The 16,587-nt window shown below is 53.5% G+C and overlaps 1 protein-coding gene across 6 annotated transcripts in view; it reads left to right on the top strand.

Annotated features, from left to right (window-relative positions):
- Window positions 1-3,629: 3,629 nt before the first annotated feature.
- TFDP1 (transcription factor Dp-1) overlaps window positions 3,630-16,587 on the top strand; it is a 58,452-nt gene continuing 45,494 nt past the window's right edge. For 3 of the 6 annotated variants that reach the window (XM_033177134.1, XM_033177130.1, XM_033177128.1), the window contains exons 1-2: window positions 3,630-3,840; window positions 4,703-4,778. In XM_033177134.1, coding sequence (XP_033033025.1) covers window positions 4,767-4,778 — 12 coding nt within the window. In that variant the 5' untranslated portion in view covers window positions 3,630-3,840; window positions 4,703-4,766. Of the gene's footprint in view, window positions 3,841-4,206; window positions 4,366-4,702; window positions 4,779-16,587 lie in introns of those variants that run through there. The other 3 variants (XM_033177132.1, XM_033177133.1, XM_033177131.1) reach the window with 3 other exon arrangements.

Here is a 16,587-nt window from a genome sequence, read left to right as displayed (position 1 = left end):
GTAGAGACAGGGTTTCACCGTATTAGCCAGGGTGGTCTCGATCTCCTGACCTCGTGATCTGCCCGTCTCGGCCTCCCAAAGTGCTGGGATTACACGCTTGAGCCACCGCGCCCGGCCGGTTTTGTCTTCTTATTAACAAACTATATTTTTATCCACTTATTTCTCTGTTAAAGGAATTTGCACATCACAGAGGCTAAGATCACTTATCCACAGTGATGTGACGCCCCATCATCTCAGCATGTGTCCAGTGGACGCTAAGTTCCTTCTGTGAATCCATAAGAGGCGTGGGCAGGCAGCAGAAAAATGCCCAAAGGTACTCAATTGCATGTGAGGCCACATTTCTCAAACAAAATGCTTCTGTAGGCTTCTGGTGCTGGCTTCACCTTGGGCTGACCACAGATGGGTGCTGTGGGGAAAGGAGATGACGCCAGAACATGTATCTTTCAACCTGAAATCATGGGACTCCACAGAACATCACCTGATATCATCTTAACCAGAGCGAAGCAAGCCACAGGGCAGGGACACTTCAGGAGAACTGCAGAGTCAATGGCCAAGGTGCCAAGGGGTCTCTCATCGCAAAAGCCAGAGAAGATTCCAGATCAAAGCAAGGGAACATGTCTAAGGAGTAGGCAAAATTGGTCAATTCGGGTAAATTAGACTTTTATAAATTTGGTGATATGCTCCTCTAGAATTTGTCAGATCCAAGGGGTGATTTTGAAAGAACTGTGGTTTCAGACTATAAATGAATGTGACAGTCTTTAAGACAGAAATAATATTATAGCATGCTCATGTGGCAGGATCACAACAGACCTTCCTTCCAAGAGGGAGAACTTGGGATTTGACCGGGAATTTTAAAAAGGAGCAATAATGCAGTAGGAGAGAGTAGGAGAGTAGGAGAGAGACAAAAATGTCTTTGTGTCTGGGGGTTGGGGGGGCGGTTAGGAGTGTTGATCTGTGAGAGCAAAGGAGAGCCACGCGAGACAGACCTGGATGTTGGGAAAGTGCACAGATTTTCCCATGTTTTATGATACACTCAAATACACAGAGCAAAGTTTTCTACAGATGCCTTTATTGACATTTTACCAAAGATCAAGAAAATGCCATTTACCCATATCCAGGAATGTTATTTTTTAACTCTCCCCATACATTCCATGAGTCCCTGCCTCCTGCTTGTCCTCCCACCAAAGGCCTCTTGTCATGGTGATGGAAGAAGGCAGGAAATAGGAGATGGTTGGAGAAAAGACCAATGTCATCGAGGAGGGAAACAAAAGACAATCTGGATATGTAATCAGCAGATTTAGAATTAAAACAGGATTAGAAAATTCTCTCTCTCTGAAAGAGAGGACAGTTTAATGGGGGTGTGGAATTGGCAGGGAGAGTTTGTACCATGCCTGGAGACTCTGGAGCAGACACACACACAGCTTTTGGGAGATGAAGACTTTTCCTGGGAGGGACATGTTCACTTCTAGTAAAACGCAGCACAGGCCATTTCCATGTAATATTTGGGATGGTAGCTGAATCTGGTGCCCACATGCACAAAACAAGACAGTATCTGGCCCCAACCATAGGGCTGAACCTAGCCTCTGGCATGTGGTGCAAGTCAACACCTGAATGAGTGCATCATTAAAAGAACCTTGTCTCCTAAACAGCCCAGGCTCCGGAGACACAGGGAGGCCAATGGCTTAAATTCCTAGGGTTATAGGCTTATTTAGGAAGTCTGCATTTCAGCAACCCAATCGAGAGACTGCAAGGCAAGGCAGTGGCTAAAAATATTTGGATCATCAACCAAAAATTTTAGACGGAATTCTGTTGACTTTTGTTAGGAGAAACGAGGGCTTTCTGTGGAACATGTGGCTATGGAGAGGAAAAAGGGAGTAACTTTTTGCCCTTTTCCTAAGCCACACAGAGCCTGATGAGCGTTCATTGCTGCAGTGCCTCATGCGCGTTCAGAGTACCTCAGTGCAGTGATTTTTGTGCAGAAATTTCTTTGAATAATATTAGTTATCAACTATATAAACATTGTTGACTTATCAGAATCCTGAATTTGTGGGGAAGACGTTTAAGACCCCAATCTTGGACCCTACGTGTGTATCCTTCTAACTGGAGCCCCCAGGTCTCAGGGAGAAGTCCCCAGAGGCCGGGAGGGTGTCACTGTTGCCATCAGGGCTCAAATACTGAAATTTAGGAACACATAAAGAATTCCTGTGAAAGAGAAGGAACGGAGCTAGGAAGATAGCGCCATTTGAGGAACATCAGTGTTGTCTAAGTACCTATTTTGTGTGAACCGGCTCGCAGAAAGTGAGCATTTTTGGTAGTCTTCAAAGAAATAATGGGTGCTAATTTATAAGCAGTTGAAGCCAGGTGACCAGAACTTTAGGGGGTGCGGCCTTGCCTGAGGGGCAGGAGTGGCCAAAATCAGCATAAAACGTGCAAAGCGAGCTGTCATGTAATAATACCCCGCACAGGCAGAGAGGCCTTTGGTCAGCTCCTCAAGTCCTCCGTAGACGTTCCTTACACTCCGTGCGCACCAGCCTCTGCTGCCTGCTGTGGCCCTGAACTTTGGACTCTTCTCTGGCCTAGCCCGCTCTTGGCTGGGGTGCTCGGTCCTGGCCCTAGCGGCTGGGCCAACCAGGGTGGACTAAGTCTCCAGGACTTGGGGACCACCAGGCTCACCATGCAATGAAACTGTTTCTGGAGTTTTCCTGTCCCTGCTTTCCATCCCGAGTCCCGGGCCAGGCTGCGTCCAGTGGGCACCGAGGACGCGCAGAATTGTTGGTAATCTGGGTATAGGCCAGGCATGGGCTTGGAGGTCACCGGGTCCAGCAGAGGCAGCAGCCTCTGTGCCACGCACGCACACACACCTGTCTTCCGTGTGTCCACATACACATGTCTGTGCACACACCTGCTCTCCATACATGCACAGCCCCACACACAGTCGGCCCTTTATGTGCACAGACACTCATGCACACAAGCGGCCCCCTCTCTCCGTGCATACAGGCGCGCACACAGCTGGCTGTCTCTCCTCTGTGAGAGAGAGCTCAAGCACACACCTGGCCCCGCTATTCGCACACACACTCCTGCACACACTAGTCCATGCTCCCCCCTACACACATGCACACAGCCGGCACTCTCTGCTTCCTGCACACACATCCTGACACCCGGCCCCCCACCTGCTGCCCCATGTGCACACACACTAGTGCACACACCAGTCTCCGCCCTCTCACATGCACACACACTAGTGCACACACTACTACCCGCTCTCCTACGTGCACACACCAGTCGCCGCTCCCCCACGTGCACACACACTCGTGCACATAGCCGACCCCGCTCCCCCATGTGCACACACTCTTGCACACAGCCAGCCACCTCGCTCCTGACACACCGTCACAGATGCGCACAAACGCGGCCCCTTGGCCTCCGAGCGCACGCCGCGCGCGCTCACTGCCCGTCCCGGCGCAGGCCCCGGTTCCATCTCCGCACGCGCACGCGCGCACAGCCCCTCCCCGCCCTCCCAGGGCGCGCAGCACTGGCGGGAGGAGCGGGAGACCGAGGAGCAGCAGAGGAGGAGGAGGAGGGCGCCGAAGGCGCGAAAAGGCGCGCAGGCGCGCTGCGCGGAGCGGGCCCGCCGCCGCCCACGTCACCGCGCCGCGCGCACGTCACGCCGGCCCGACGCTCGGCCAGGGTGAGCCCCGCGTCCCGGCGCCGCTCGGCCCAGGGCAGGGACCCCGCCACGGCCGGGACCGCCCGGCCCGGCCCCCGCCCGCGCCTCCCTGCGCCACCCAGCGCCCCGCACCGCGCCCTTTCCGCGTCCCCGCCCGCGCGGCCGGACCGGGCAGCCAGGTGCGGGCGGGCAGGGGATGCCGCGGGCGGGGGCCGGGGGTGCGGGCGGGACCCCCGGCCACCCCATCCCGTGCCCCGGCCGCGTGTAGGCGCCGCGCGGCCCCGACCCGCGGTCTCCCGCGCCCTCCCGCGCCCCGCGCGCTCCTGTGCCTCGGGGACCCCGCGCGCTCGGCGCTGGTGGGGACTCGTCCCCAGGTGACCGCGGGGCGGGGGTCCCGGGCCTGGCCCTCCCGGCCGACGGCAGCGCCCGCGCCCCGCGCCGGAGGTGGGGCCGGGGCCAGGGTCGGACGGAGCGCGCAGGGCGGGGGAGGGGAGGCCGCCCCACGGCGGCCCGCGGGGACCCGGTTCCGGCGCGCGCGGGAGGCGCCTCGTGCGGAGGCGGCCCGAGGCCTAGTGACAGGCGCGCGGCGCGGACCCCGGAAGCCCACCTGTCAGAGTTACCGGTCAGCCGGGCGGGCGCCGCCGGGGTCTGGGGTGGACGCCGCGAGCCTGCACGTTGCGCCGGGACCCTGGGGCTGCGCCCAGGTGGGTGGTGGGGCCCCCCCTGCAGCGGCGGGAGGGAGGCGCTGCGCCCTGGCTGCCGGGGCTCAGCCCCACCCTCGGCCGCTGGGCGGGCCGTCGGGGACCTGGGGGTCGTGGTGGTGACCCTGCGGGCCCGCGGGCCACTTTTGCGCAGGGGGCATTTCCATCTGACGAGGCGACTTAAAATCCCGAGTGTGGGAGTCGATTTGGCCAGCTCCGCTCTCAGGATGGAGGGTGCCTTTGGGAAGGAAGGTCCACGTTTCCTTTGAGATATGTTATTTTTTCAACTTCTTATTTCATTCTTACTTATTTCTTGTTTTTCCTTCCTTTTTTTCACCAGAAAAATCATTTTTCTTCTCTGGGAAGGTGAACATTTGTAGCATTTATTTCCCGGATCTGGTAACATGGCAAAAGATGTAAGTATGTTCGCTTCATGCTGCACACGAAGGTTTGCCTCGCACTAAATTCTTTGTAGTTTTCTGCCTTTATTTCAGAGTGACAACACATAAGCGACAGTAGTGTTTATTTTCAGACTTTTAAAGCGTCTGAAGCGGAATGAGGGTGAAAGATGGAAGGATCTGATCTCTGAAACTGCGCTCACCACCCCCAAGTTGTGGCCTTGGATACCACACTGTGCAGTCGGGTGGTGATGGGGTGGTGCCTTCTGACTTTCTCCTTATCTTTACCGACTGTGTTAATTGATAATTTTGAATAAACTCCTTATTAAATTGAGGTGGAGGGTGTTGCAGCACCGCAGCGAATCCTCCATTTCTTGGGGGGCTTCCACGTGAGATCCTGGACGGGGCCAGGCTCAGGTCTCAGGCTGTAGCCACCTGCTGGCACCTGTCTTCCTACAGAGGAAGTTAATTCCACTTGGGTGGACCAAGAGCTAAGCAATTGTTTTGGCCACTTTTTTTTCTCAGAAGGATGAGATTTGGTGATTTATGAAATCTGGTGAAAAATGCTACTTAGCCTGCTTTGTATTTGTCAAGAAACTATAGAATATTTTGAATAGTTTTTTAAACTTGTGTGGGGAACGAGGCTTTTAAGGCCAGAAATGTACTCTATTTTATTGGTGTGCGGTTCTTTACCATGCTTGGTAATGCTGGTCACTGAAACACCAGCTGGATTCCTTAGTGTTTCCAACCAGGCATTGCTCTGTAACCGTGAGTGAAAGGGGTTGTTGAAACAGCTGTAGCAAAAATGCATCCAGAGTGTGGAGCCCTCTCCATCGGTGCCGAGGTTTCAGTGGTCCCTGTGAGGCCTTGTGGGGCGTCTGCCCTCCCTGACCTGTGACCACCTACGTCACACGGTGTCCCTGGCTTCAAGCACTGGGATGTGCTTTAGAGAGGGCGTATGAGCACACAGGTGGACCCAATGTGGGTTTTTGAAGTCATATCTGGGTGTGCTGCGAGGCTACTTTTATGCTATCCACTGTGCTTGTCTGTACCATGCCCTGACCTCATGCGTGCATGCACTCAGAATGCCAGATGTGGCCACGTGCTCAACGCGCAGCCATGTTCATTACGTCTCCTCACCGTGAGGAGCTGGGCCCAGGGCCTCGGTTAGAGCACGCTTCTGGTGTTGTGTGGTTTCCTGTGTGGTTTCCTCAAATGGTTCTCAAACACGCTTTGATACATAATGGGTGGTGTCACCGGGGCCCTCATTCATTCCCCCTTGATTTCATTGGCACTGTATATGAGCAGCATATAGTGTGAGGCTGGGGGTGGGGGGCATACAGAAAGGTGATCTGGCTCTGCGGGACTCCGAATGCTCCATCCAGTTTCTGCATCTGAGACGCAGCATTTGTCAGGGGCTGCATAGGCACAGGGACTGGGGGATTAACTTGCGCTCAGGGGTTGTGATCTGAGTTGGGGGCTGGTGCTGGGAGGAGAATAGGATTCTACAGCTGGTGAGGCCTTCCCTGCTCAAAGTCGGGGAGTGGTCAGGAGTGCTGGGTCTGGCTGGAAAGGGAGATTGTGGAGAAGTCGAGGAATTTGATGTTTTTTCTAGCTCTTTTTCTTTTGAGACAGAGTCTTGCTCTGTCTCCCAAGCTGGAGTACAGTGGCACAATCTTGGCCCACTGCAGCCTCTGCCTCCTGGGTTTAAGCAATCCTCTCGCCTCAGCCTCCCAGGAAGCTAGGATTACAGGCATGTGCCACCATGCCTGGCAAATTTTTTTGTGTTATTACCAGAGATGGCGTTTCACCATGTTGGTCAGGCTGGTTTCGAACTCCTGACCTCAGCAATCCACCCACCTTACAGGCGTGAGCCACTGTTCCCAGCCTAGCTAACTCTTTTAAGCAGAGGTGTGACATTTGAGTTTTGAAAAGATGATGTTGGCAGCTTTTGCAGAAGGGAACATAGATCACCATTTAGGGTTTTTTTTTTTTTTTTTTGAGACAGAGTTTTGCTCTTGTTGCCCAGGCTAGAGTGCAATGGCATGACCTCGGCTCACTGTGACTTCAGCCTCCCAGGTTCAAGCGATTCTCCTCCTCAGCCTCCCAAATAGCTGGGATTACAGGCGCACTACCACACTTAGCTAAAAAATTTTTTGTTGATAGACAGTGGGTTTCACCATGTTGGCCAGGCTGGTCTTGAACTCCTGACCGCAGGTGATCCACCCACCTCAGCCTCCCAAAGTGCTGGGATTACAGGCATGAGCCACTGTGTCCAGCCCACCAGTTAGGTTTTTAAAGCACCGGTACTGTAGTAAAACCACAGGTATATGCCAAAAGCCCTTATGCTAGGGGAAAGCTGTGCCACTCCAGCTTCTCAGAGCCCTGGGGCCTCTGTAGAGGGCCATGAGGGGCCACAGGATGCAGGGAGTTGGAACTGGTCCCTGGTAGTCACCATGGAGGAGAAGAAACAAGGACACCCAAGACCTGAGACTGGAACGTTCTGGAGAGAACACAAGAGAAAAACAACTCAGGAGCTTCCAACCTCAAGTAGGGCACAGGGAGACAAGCAGGTGGGAAGAGGCCACAAATGGCTCCATGTGAGTTAGGGACAAAAAGAAGAGGATGAAGTCAGTCCTCTGGGGGTGTCATCTTTGAACAGCAGTTGACAGGCAGTGGATGTGAAGGTCTGTATGGCAAGGAGCTACACACAAGGGAGGAGAGAGGTACTCTGAGAAGTTTGCAGAGTGGGTAGGAAATGACTGAGGAGTGGTGAGGAGAGTGATCAGTGATGGTGCAGTAGGTGCAGAGTGAGTGGTGGTGGACTTGATGGAGAGTGAGTGTGGTGGTGCTGGAGTGGGTGGAGAGTAAGTGAGTGGTGATGGTGTTGTAGGTGGAGAGAGTGGTGATGGTAGATTGGACGGAGAGTGAGTGTGGTAGACTGGGGGAGAGTGAGTCGTGATGGTGTAGGTGGAGAGTGAGTGGTGATGGTGGAGTGGGTAGAGAGTGAGTGTGATTATAGTGTTGTGAGTGGAGAGTGAGTGGTGATGGTAGATTGGATGGAGAGTGAGTGGTGATGGTGGAGTTGGTAGAGTGAGTGTGATTATGGTGGTATGGGTAGAGAGTGAGTGTTGGTAGTGTTGTGAGTGGAGAGTGAGTGGTGATGGTGTTGTAGGTGGATAGTGGGTGGTGATGGTGGTAGATTGGGGAAGAGTGAGTGGTGATGATGGTGGAGTGGATGGAGAGTGAGTGTTGGTAGTGTTGTGAGTGGAGGGTGAGTGGTGATGGTAGATTGGATGGAGAATGAGTGGTGATGGAGTTGGTGGAAAGTGAGTGCTGATGGTGTGAGTGGAGAGTGAGTGGTGATGGTAGATTGGATGGAGAGTGAGTGGTCGTGGAGTTGGTAGAGAGTGAGTGTGATTATGGTGTTGTGGGTGGAGAGTGAGTGTTGGTAGTGTTGTGAGCGGAGAGTGAGTGGTGATGGTGGAGCTGGTAGAGGGTGAGTGTGGTGATGGTATTGTGGGTGGAGAGTGAGTGTTGGTAGTGTTGTGAGCGGAGAGTGAGTGGTGATGGTGGAGCTGGTAGAGGGTGAGTGTGGTGATGGTATTGTGGGTGGAGAGTGAGTGGCGGTGCTGGAGTGGGTGATACAGGGTCACAGGAGGAGGAAACAGCCTAGAAGGTGGCTGCCTTTGATGTTCCTTGAGTGGGCCCAGCTGGAGAAATGGTGCGAGAGATTAGGTTTCTGCTGTCTTGCTCAGGGACTTGTTTTTTATTTTATTTTATTTATGTGAATTAAAATGCTAAATTCTAATGGAATATTTATCTTTATACTCTGTTGAGTGGGAGAATGTGGAGAACAGGAGTCAGCTGTCAGATGGCCACCTGGCTGGCGCCGGGAACCTGAGGCCTGGTCTTGCCCGGCAGGAGTGCTGGCATAGCATGGGCCACTTACAGAAATTTATTATCAAGATTATGGGCTGCCCTTGGCAATTTGGGGAGGATTTCCTTGCTATGGGGACTTGTCTGTTTCCATGCCTGGCCCACCCAGTCTGTTGATAGCCTCAGGTGCAGTCCTGTCTTAAGTTTGGAGACACTCGGGGAGGTCCATACAGACTCTGAGTTTCTGAACTGCCCTTGAAACGTCTCAGGCCCTCCCCCTCAGGGCCCAGAGAGGCTGTCCTCCGGTTCCTGAGCAGGGTGGCTGTGACCCGCGGATCTGTGGGGTCCCATGGCAGGTAATGGTGGTGCTCAGAACCATCCTCAGATTTAGTCTTGGAAGGCACTTTGGCGCCTCCTGTAGAGTCGGATAGGCCCTTGTCACGAGTCACTCCAGCTGCAGGGACTCAAGTTCTAGAGCTGGGCTGGCAGGGCCCTTGGGTGAGGGAGTATGGCCTGGCACTGGCATCTTGGCCTGCAGCCAAGTTTTCTGTCTGCCCAGGCAACATGACCCTTGGTGGGATCAGGCAGAGCTGTGCCTCTCCCCTCCCGACCTTGGAAGATCCTGCCCTCACCCACAATTGTCCAGTGTCATGAAGGTTTGTAAGTGGGAAGGCGGGGAGCTGATGAATTCATCAGACATTACAGGGATGCCTTTGCTGTAAGACATTGGGGTGTAGCCAGTGTGGGGCTGTTTCTGGGGTCCTGTTTGTCTCTCCAAGCTCCTCCTGCTGTTGGTAAAGATGCAGGGAATCTGAACTTGCTCTTGGGCTGGGCGGGGACTCGGACCTGGTCAGCTGCCTGTGCAGAGGAAGTGGCTGTGGACATGACTGCCCAGCATTCACTTGCCTTGGTTGTGAAAGCCGTTCTGTGGTGCCTGTTTGTGTCCTGTGAGTTTATGGAGAAATCCTGAAATTGAGAGCCGGGGACCGAAGAGAACTGTGTGCGTCCCACCATGGAGGCTTTTGAGTGATGCTGCCATGAGGCCCTGCTAATGCCAAGAGGGGACCAATGAGCTCCTCGAAGGGTCTACTACCAGGTGTCCTTTTACAGACTTGGACGATGAAGTTCAGGCCTGAAGAGGTGGACCTGATGCAGCAACAAACTGCTGTTTCCTTCAGTGTTTGAAGAAGTGAGTTCTGGGAACAGGATTCAGCAGCTCAGGCCTTGTTTTGTCCTCAGAAAGAGAGAACTTAGAGGTTAAGAAGGTTGTCAGTTTAGCCCCCTCAGGTTTAAGTGTTGAAGAAATCTATGATGACGTGCTTGTTTTTACAACAGTCTTTTCATATTTCAGGATTTTTTTTCCTACATAGGATGAGGTTAGATTAATTCTGAAGAGATAGTAAAAATTAGAAAATTATAGGTTAATTACAAGTTTTGCCCCTGCCAGTTGTGGTGGCTCACGCCTGTAATCCAGGAGGTGGGTAGATCACCTGAGGTCAGGAGTTCGAGACCAGTCTGGCCAACGTGGCAAAACCCTGTCTCTACTAAACATACAAAAATTAGCCAGGCATGGTGGCAGGCGCCTGTAGTCCCAGCTACTCGGGAGGCTGAGAAGGAGAATCGCTTGAACCCGGGAGGCGGAGGTTGCAGTGAGCCGAGATGACACCACTATTGCACTGCAGCCTGGGCGACAAGAGCAAGACTTCATCTCAAAAAAAAAAAAAAAAAAAGTTTGCCCCTAAAACATGCTTTGAAAGAGGTATTATAGGAACATCTGGTATGAAATTCAAAAGATAAAAAGGATATTTTAATCAGCTCTTTGTTAGCTCTTTACTTTTGGTATTTGGAAAAAATCTCTGGAGTTCTTTGTGTAAGAATTAGAAACCTCACCTTTGGTGCACTGCTTGATTTGCAGTAGAACTGTTAGGTGCTCTTCAGGGGATGTTAAAAACTTTTCACTCTTGGTATTTACATTAAAAATATTTTGTTGTAGAACAATTAGAAAATCCAGATTTGCAGTTGATATTTAGCTTGACTTACACTATGGCTTTCTGCTGTTTGTCGTAAAGAACTAGATTTGTCAAGTTTTGCTCAGAGAGGAGGCCTAGCAGCAGTGGGTGGCTTAGACCACACGTGGGGATGGATCTGCAGGGGGAAGGGCGGGTGTCAGCATTGGCTGAATTAGAGGCTGAATTAGATGACCCCTCATCCCCCAGGTGTCTTCTTACTCAGATGATTCTGGTTGTTCGGGTACTGGCCATGCACTGCTGTCTGTATCTTTGTGCGTGGTGCAGGCCTGGAAAAGCGTCCACCCTTTGCACCTTTTTCCCGGCTGGCTGAGATTCCCACAGCATCTCAACTCTGCTTCCGGGCTCCTGTGTGGACGCGGACTATGGCTTTTAAGTTGTCGCACAGGTCATGGGCTCTGTTCACATGTGCTACAGGTCATTTTGAGACTCAAGGATGAAGAGTTGTATCTCCCTCTTCCTGTCAGTCTTTTGTGTGAATCCTGTTTTTTGTTTTGAGATGGAGTTTCACTCTTATTGCCCAGGCTGGAGTGCAATGGCGCGATCTTGGCTCACTGCAACCTCTGCCTCCTGGGTTCAAGCAATTCTCCTACCTCCTAGCCTCCCAAGTAGCTGGGATTATAGGCATGCACCACCATACCCTGCTAGGTTTTTTTATTTTTAGTAGACATGGGGTTTCTCCGTGTTGGTCAGGCTGGTCTCGAACTCCCGACCTTGGGTGACCCACCTGCCTCGGCCTCCCAGAGTGCTGGAATTACAGGTGTGAGCCACCACGCCCAGCCATAAATCCTGTTTTTCCGTGGTCCAGTTTCTAAGAGATTCTGGTCTGATGAATGAAACCCTTGTGTGTCCCCTGTGGCTTTGAGATACAGTATCTTTTAACGCAGATGCTTGCCCTGTGCACCCTGGTGTGCCATTCAATAGCATCGCGTCACTGGGCTCTGAGGAAAAGAGACAGTGTGATCTGCTCCAGCGGATGGGGAAGCAGGAAAGGGTCAGAAACCCGAATGGGTCAGCCCAGAATCCAGCATTGCCAACGCGTCCCTAGCCCTCCCCTCCTGCCCAGGTGACAGGTGTGGTGTGTGCTGGTCCTCAGCCCTTCCCAGGTGACAGGTGTGCTGTGCGCTGGTCCTCAGCCATGGCCAGGTGACAGGTGTGTGTGCAAGTCAGGTGACAAGATGTGCTGTGCGTGGATCCTCAGCCCTGTCCAGGTGACAGGTGTGGTGTGTGCTGGTCCTCAGCCCTTCCCAGGTGACAGGTGTGCTGTGCGCTGGTCCTCAGCCATGGCCAGGTGACAGGTGTGTGTGCAAGTCAGGTGACAAGATGTGCTGTGTGCTGATCCTCAGCCTGCCCAGGTGACAGGTGTGCTGTGCGTGGATCCTCAGCCGTGTCCAGGTGACAGGTGTGGTGTGTGCGGGTCCTCAGCAATGCCCAGGTGACAGGTGTGGTGTGTGCGGGTCCTCAGCAATGCCCAGGTGACAGGTGTGTGTGCAAGTCAGGTGACAGGTGTGCTGTGCGCGGATCCTCAGCCCTGCCCAGGTGACAGGTGTGCCGTGTGCGGGTCCTCAGCAATGCCCAGGTGACAGGTGTGCTGATCCTCAGCCCTGCCCAGGTGACAGGTGTGCTGTGCGTGGATCCTCAGCCCTGTCCAGGTGACAGGTGTCCTGTGTGCGAATCCTCAGCCCTGCCCAGGTGACAGGTGTGGTGTGTGCGGGTCCTCAGCAATGCCCAGGTGACAGGTGTGGTGTGTGCGGGTCCTCAGCAATGCCCAGGTGACAGGTGTGCTGTGTGCTGATTCTCAGCCCTGCCCAGGTGACAGGTGTCCTGTGTGCGAATCCTCAGCCCTGCCCAGGTGACAGGTGTGATGTGCGCGGGTCCTCAGCCCTGCCCAGGTGACAGGTGTCCTGTGTGCAAATCCTCAGCCCTGCCCAGGTGACAGGTGTGATGTGTGCGGGTTCTGAGTCCTGCCCAGGTGACAGGTATGCTGTGTGCTGATCCTCAGCCATGCCCAGGTGACAGGTGTGGTGTACACGGGTCCTTAGCCGTGCCCAGGTAACAGGTGTGTTGTGTGCTGGTCCTCAGCCCTTCCCTGGTGACAGGTGTGGTGTGCGCGGGTCCTCACTCTACCCAGGTGGCAGGTGTCCTGTGCGCTGGTCCTCAGCCCTGCCCAGGTGACAGGTGTGGTGTGTGTGGGTCCTCACCCTGCCCAGGTGACTGATGTGGTGTGCGCTGGTCCTCAGCCGTGCCCAGGTGACAGGTGTCCTGTGCGCTGGTCCTCAGCCGTGCCCAGGTGACAGGTGTCCTGTGCGCTGGTCCTCAGCTGTGCCCAGGCTTGGGCTGTGGGTGCCGCCCATTCCTAGTGGACATGGAAGCCTTGTGTTACTGAGTGACCTGCGTGTGCCGATTGCTGTACCAGTGGGCTTTTCTGTCGTAGTTGCTTTTTAATAGTATCCATTAAGTAGACTTTCCACAAGAAAAGAATATGACTTACTAAAAAAAATTCGAGCATTATTTCTTCTGATTGTAAGAGTAATCTTAGTTGCAGAAAATTTTAAAAAATTCTAGGAAAGCAAAAAGAAGAAAATGAAGTTATGTTCATATGTGAGCTGAACTGTTAGGATTTTATAGCGTATGCCTGTTGGATTTCTATTTAGCCGTGTGTGATAAGGCAGCTTTTCCAAGATGGGAACATACTGTACCTTCTGTTTCTAATCTTTTCACCTCAGTATATTGTCAGTGTTTTCTCTGGTCAGTTATTTTTTTCTACCATGTTTTTAGCAGCTGTACGTTTATTTGGTACGTTGGGGAGTCGTAGATGGTCAGTTACTGAAAACGTGGATTAACCTGGGAAATAACTTTAAAAAGATGCTGTACCTAAACACTTCATTTTACATTCAGACAAATGCGCATCTGGTCCCCAGATCTCTTGGCTCCGGACTGAGCTCCTCTTCTTGGAGAGTGGGGCCACCCCGTCGAGCCACACCCGCTGACGTACCGGGTTTTGTTTTCTGTGGATTGAGTGGAGAACGTAAAAGACATCTCAGGACACAGAGTGCAGCCTCCTGGGTTGGTTGCAGTTTTCCCGGGATGCTGGTAACAGTGCCGCTGGTATAGAGGGGTGTCTGGAATGAACAAGGCTGAGTCTGAGACACATGGAGATCCGTCTGAGAGAGTCTTGTCGGCCTGGCATTTTGTGGGAGAGGCAGTGGAGTTAGGAGAGCTCTTCCTGCTGCATGGATGTGCCTCAGTAATGACCCACTCCCCTGTGGTTGGGGATTCTAGTGGTTTCCAGTTAAATCTTCCCAAATTTGCACAAATCCAGGATGAGTTTTAGGATGAACTGCTGGAGGTGAAATTGCCTGTGTGCGTGCATGTCTGTGACTACAAACGCTGGTCTTTGAGACGTACCGTCAGGCTTTTTAGCTGCTGTGTAGTCATTCACTTCCTCTCCTTGAAAGTATTAATGGCTCGGAGTAATTTGTATGGGACTTATTTTAGACTCTGCTATTTCTTTTGCCTTTAAGGAAAATCAGGGTTTGAATGAAAACATCTCATGTCACCACTGTTGATAGAATCCGAATTATATTTTGCAGGGAAGCAGGATGAAGAGAGAGGTGACTGTGGTGGGAGTCCAGCCTCTGACTTGGTTTTCATGCCTGAGTTTGAGGTCACACCTCTCACCTAGTTATTGGCTCTTGGAAGCCATTCCTGCTTAGGGCACCCTCTGACTCCTGGAGTCGTTTTTAGGCTTGGAGGCCTTACCTGGAATGATGCAGCATGGAGGACGGACGTCTGCCTCTGTGTCATCCAGGTGGCCCGAGGGGAGCTGGCTGTGGACGAGGGGTTCCTCTGGCTTTGGGAGACCCCAGGTGTCCCCTCGCCCAGCGCGGCCAAATTGGGGAGGAGGAGTCACACATTCGGCAGCTCACGGGGTGTGCAGCCACAGAACTGGAAACCCTGGTCTGTAGGCTGTGTCTGGGAGCTCTTTTCGGCTAGCCACGATGACGCTTGCCTGGACTTAACCTCTTTTTTCTCTAACAAATGGAAAAGCAGTTCCCATTGGAGTAGCCGGACCAAATCCTGTTCTGGGGTGGAAGGGGGTGAAGGTGGTCAGCATCGAGGGCGATGTTGATGCCCGTTCGTGTCCTCGGTGTCTATCCCGTCCCAGGCTGTGGTTCCAGTGGCATTTATCACAGGTGGACGCGGATCCTGGAAGCCATGCTTCGTGTTTTCGGGCATTGGTTCCCTGGAGCCCCATTTTTGCTCAGTGTTGAGACGGAAAGGCTGCTGGTGAGGAGGCCGTGCATCCCCTCGCCCCAACCTGTCCTGAGCTTGCCTCACGGTGCCTCCTTGTGGGTGGGCATCAAACCCCGCACCTGAATCTGCTGCGGCTCTGGTGCCTGCCTGGTGCCATGGTCAGGGTGGGTGTCCTGGGCCCTCCGGACACCCCCTGTCTGGCCAGGGTTTCTGCTCCGTGCTGACCCCAGGCTACCCTGGAGGAGTGTTTCTGAGAGCGCCGGTGGCTCACTCTGTCCTTGGATGACTTGGTTTTTGTTAAAATGGAAATGTAAATTCTTTCTAAAAGAGAAAACAGTTTAATGTAAAAACTTTTCCAGAAGAGAAATGAGATGAATATATTGTTATTTTTAAAGTTAGCTGATGTGATAAGTAAACAGATGAACGGAGATGGTCTCCACCTCCCACAGGCTGGCGGTATACTTGGGCGAGGGCTACGGGGCGGCTCTTCCCTGAGGCCCCAGGCTTGGACCCCGTCGCGCTGTCCGGCAGCGTGTGCTGCATTTCCCTGGGGAGCATTTTCCCACCGGGCGTGTGTGATGTGTTGTGGAGGAAGCTGTGTGAGGCAGGGTCCCAGAGGCCTGCACCACTGGACCTTGTCAGCCCTGCGACCTCAGGTGGGGACTCCTGGCCTCTGTGTGCTCGCCTGTCCCATGTGGGTGGCCAGCCACCCTCCCTAACAGGGCAGTGAGGGAGAAAGGAGGGTGTCAGCTGCTGTCCCCGTCCTGGCTGAACTTGGATGGATGCGAAAGAGTGAACATAAGGCTTTGATGAAATTAGGAGCACCTCATAGGCCTGGGCTTGGGGTCAGACCTTCTCCCATCCACGAGGGGCTGGTCTGATCAGAGCTGGAGGGACGGCCATTGCTGCGTGCCCAGTGTGAAGGCTCTGAGCTCAGGAGCCAGCCGCCAGACACGCTGGGGACTCTGCGGCCCCTGCCTCTGACCCAGTGTTGCACAGACGGGCCCTGGCTTGCCCTGGGCACTGTTTAGAATGATTGAGGGGGTGGCGGTTGGCCAGATACAGGAGAGATGGAGTCTCCGAGGGAGCAGGCCTCTCCTGCAGGCTGCGCCTTCAGGAGGGCTGCGGGCATGAGGTGTTCGAACACAGCAGTGACTTCATAAGAGAAGAGAGCGGAGCCGCTGACATTTCAGGTGAGTCGTTGTCAAGAGTGTGGAATCCAACTGTGCTGGGAGCCACTTGCTGGTCCCTGGCCAAGTCCCTGTCTGGTGCCTCTACTCCCCACCACCCCAGCCCTGGAAAACCTCGCCTGCCAGGTTCATACTGCACGACCCAGTGCAGCCTGTCCCAAAGACAGCCGGAGGCAGGGTTCAAGCTCCTGTTTAACGGCTGTGGAACTAATGTATGGGTTTTCCAGGCAATTTTGCATTTGTGCCTGTTGTAGACTGGAGCATCTTTTGGTGTTTTTCTGCTGGAAAAGCAGGCTTTAGAGTGGTGGCTGAAAGTCTGATTATAGATTATATAGATTAGAGCAGCCTCTGCTGGGAGAGGGATGCTGGGTGCCTGCCTTCCAGGTGTCTACTCGCGAGTGGACAGGCCCTACCCTCTGCTTGCTGGGGCTTCAGAATCCACTGGTTTCCTGAAGGTTCTGGTGCCCCCTGAAG

This window comes from Trachypithecus francoisi, unplaced genomic scaffold (genome assembly GCF_009764315.1).
Source record: "Trachypithecus francoisi isolate TF-2019V2 unplaced genomic scaffold, Tfra_2.0 Lachesis_group18, whole genome shotgun sequence".
In the NCBI taxonomy this organism is placed as follows: Eukaryota; Metazoa; Chordata; class Mammalia; order Primates; family Cercopithecidae; genus Trachypithecus; species Trachypithecus francoisi.
This window is presented reverse-complemented; position numbering and strand designations above follow the sequence as displayed.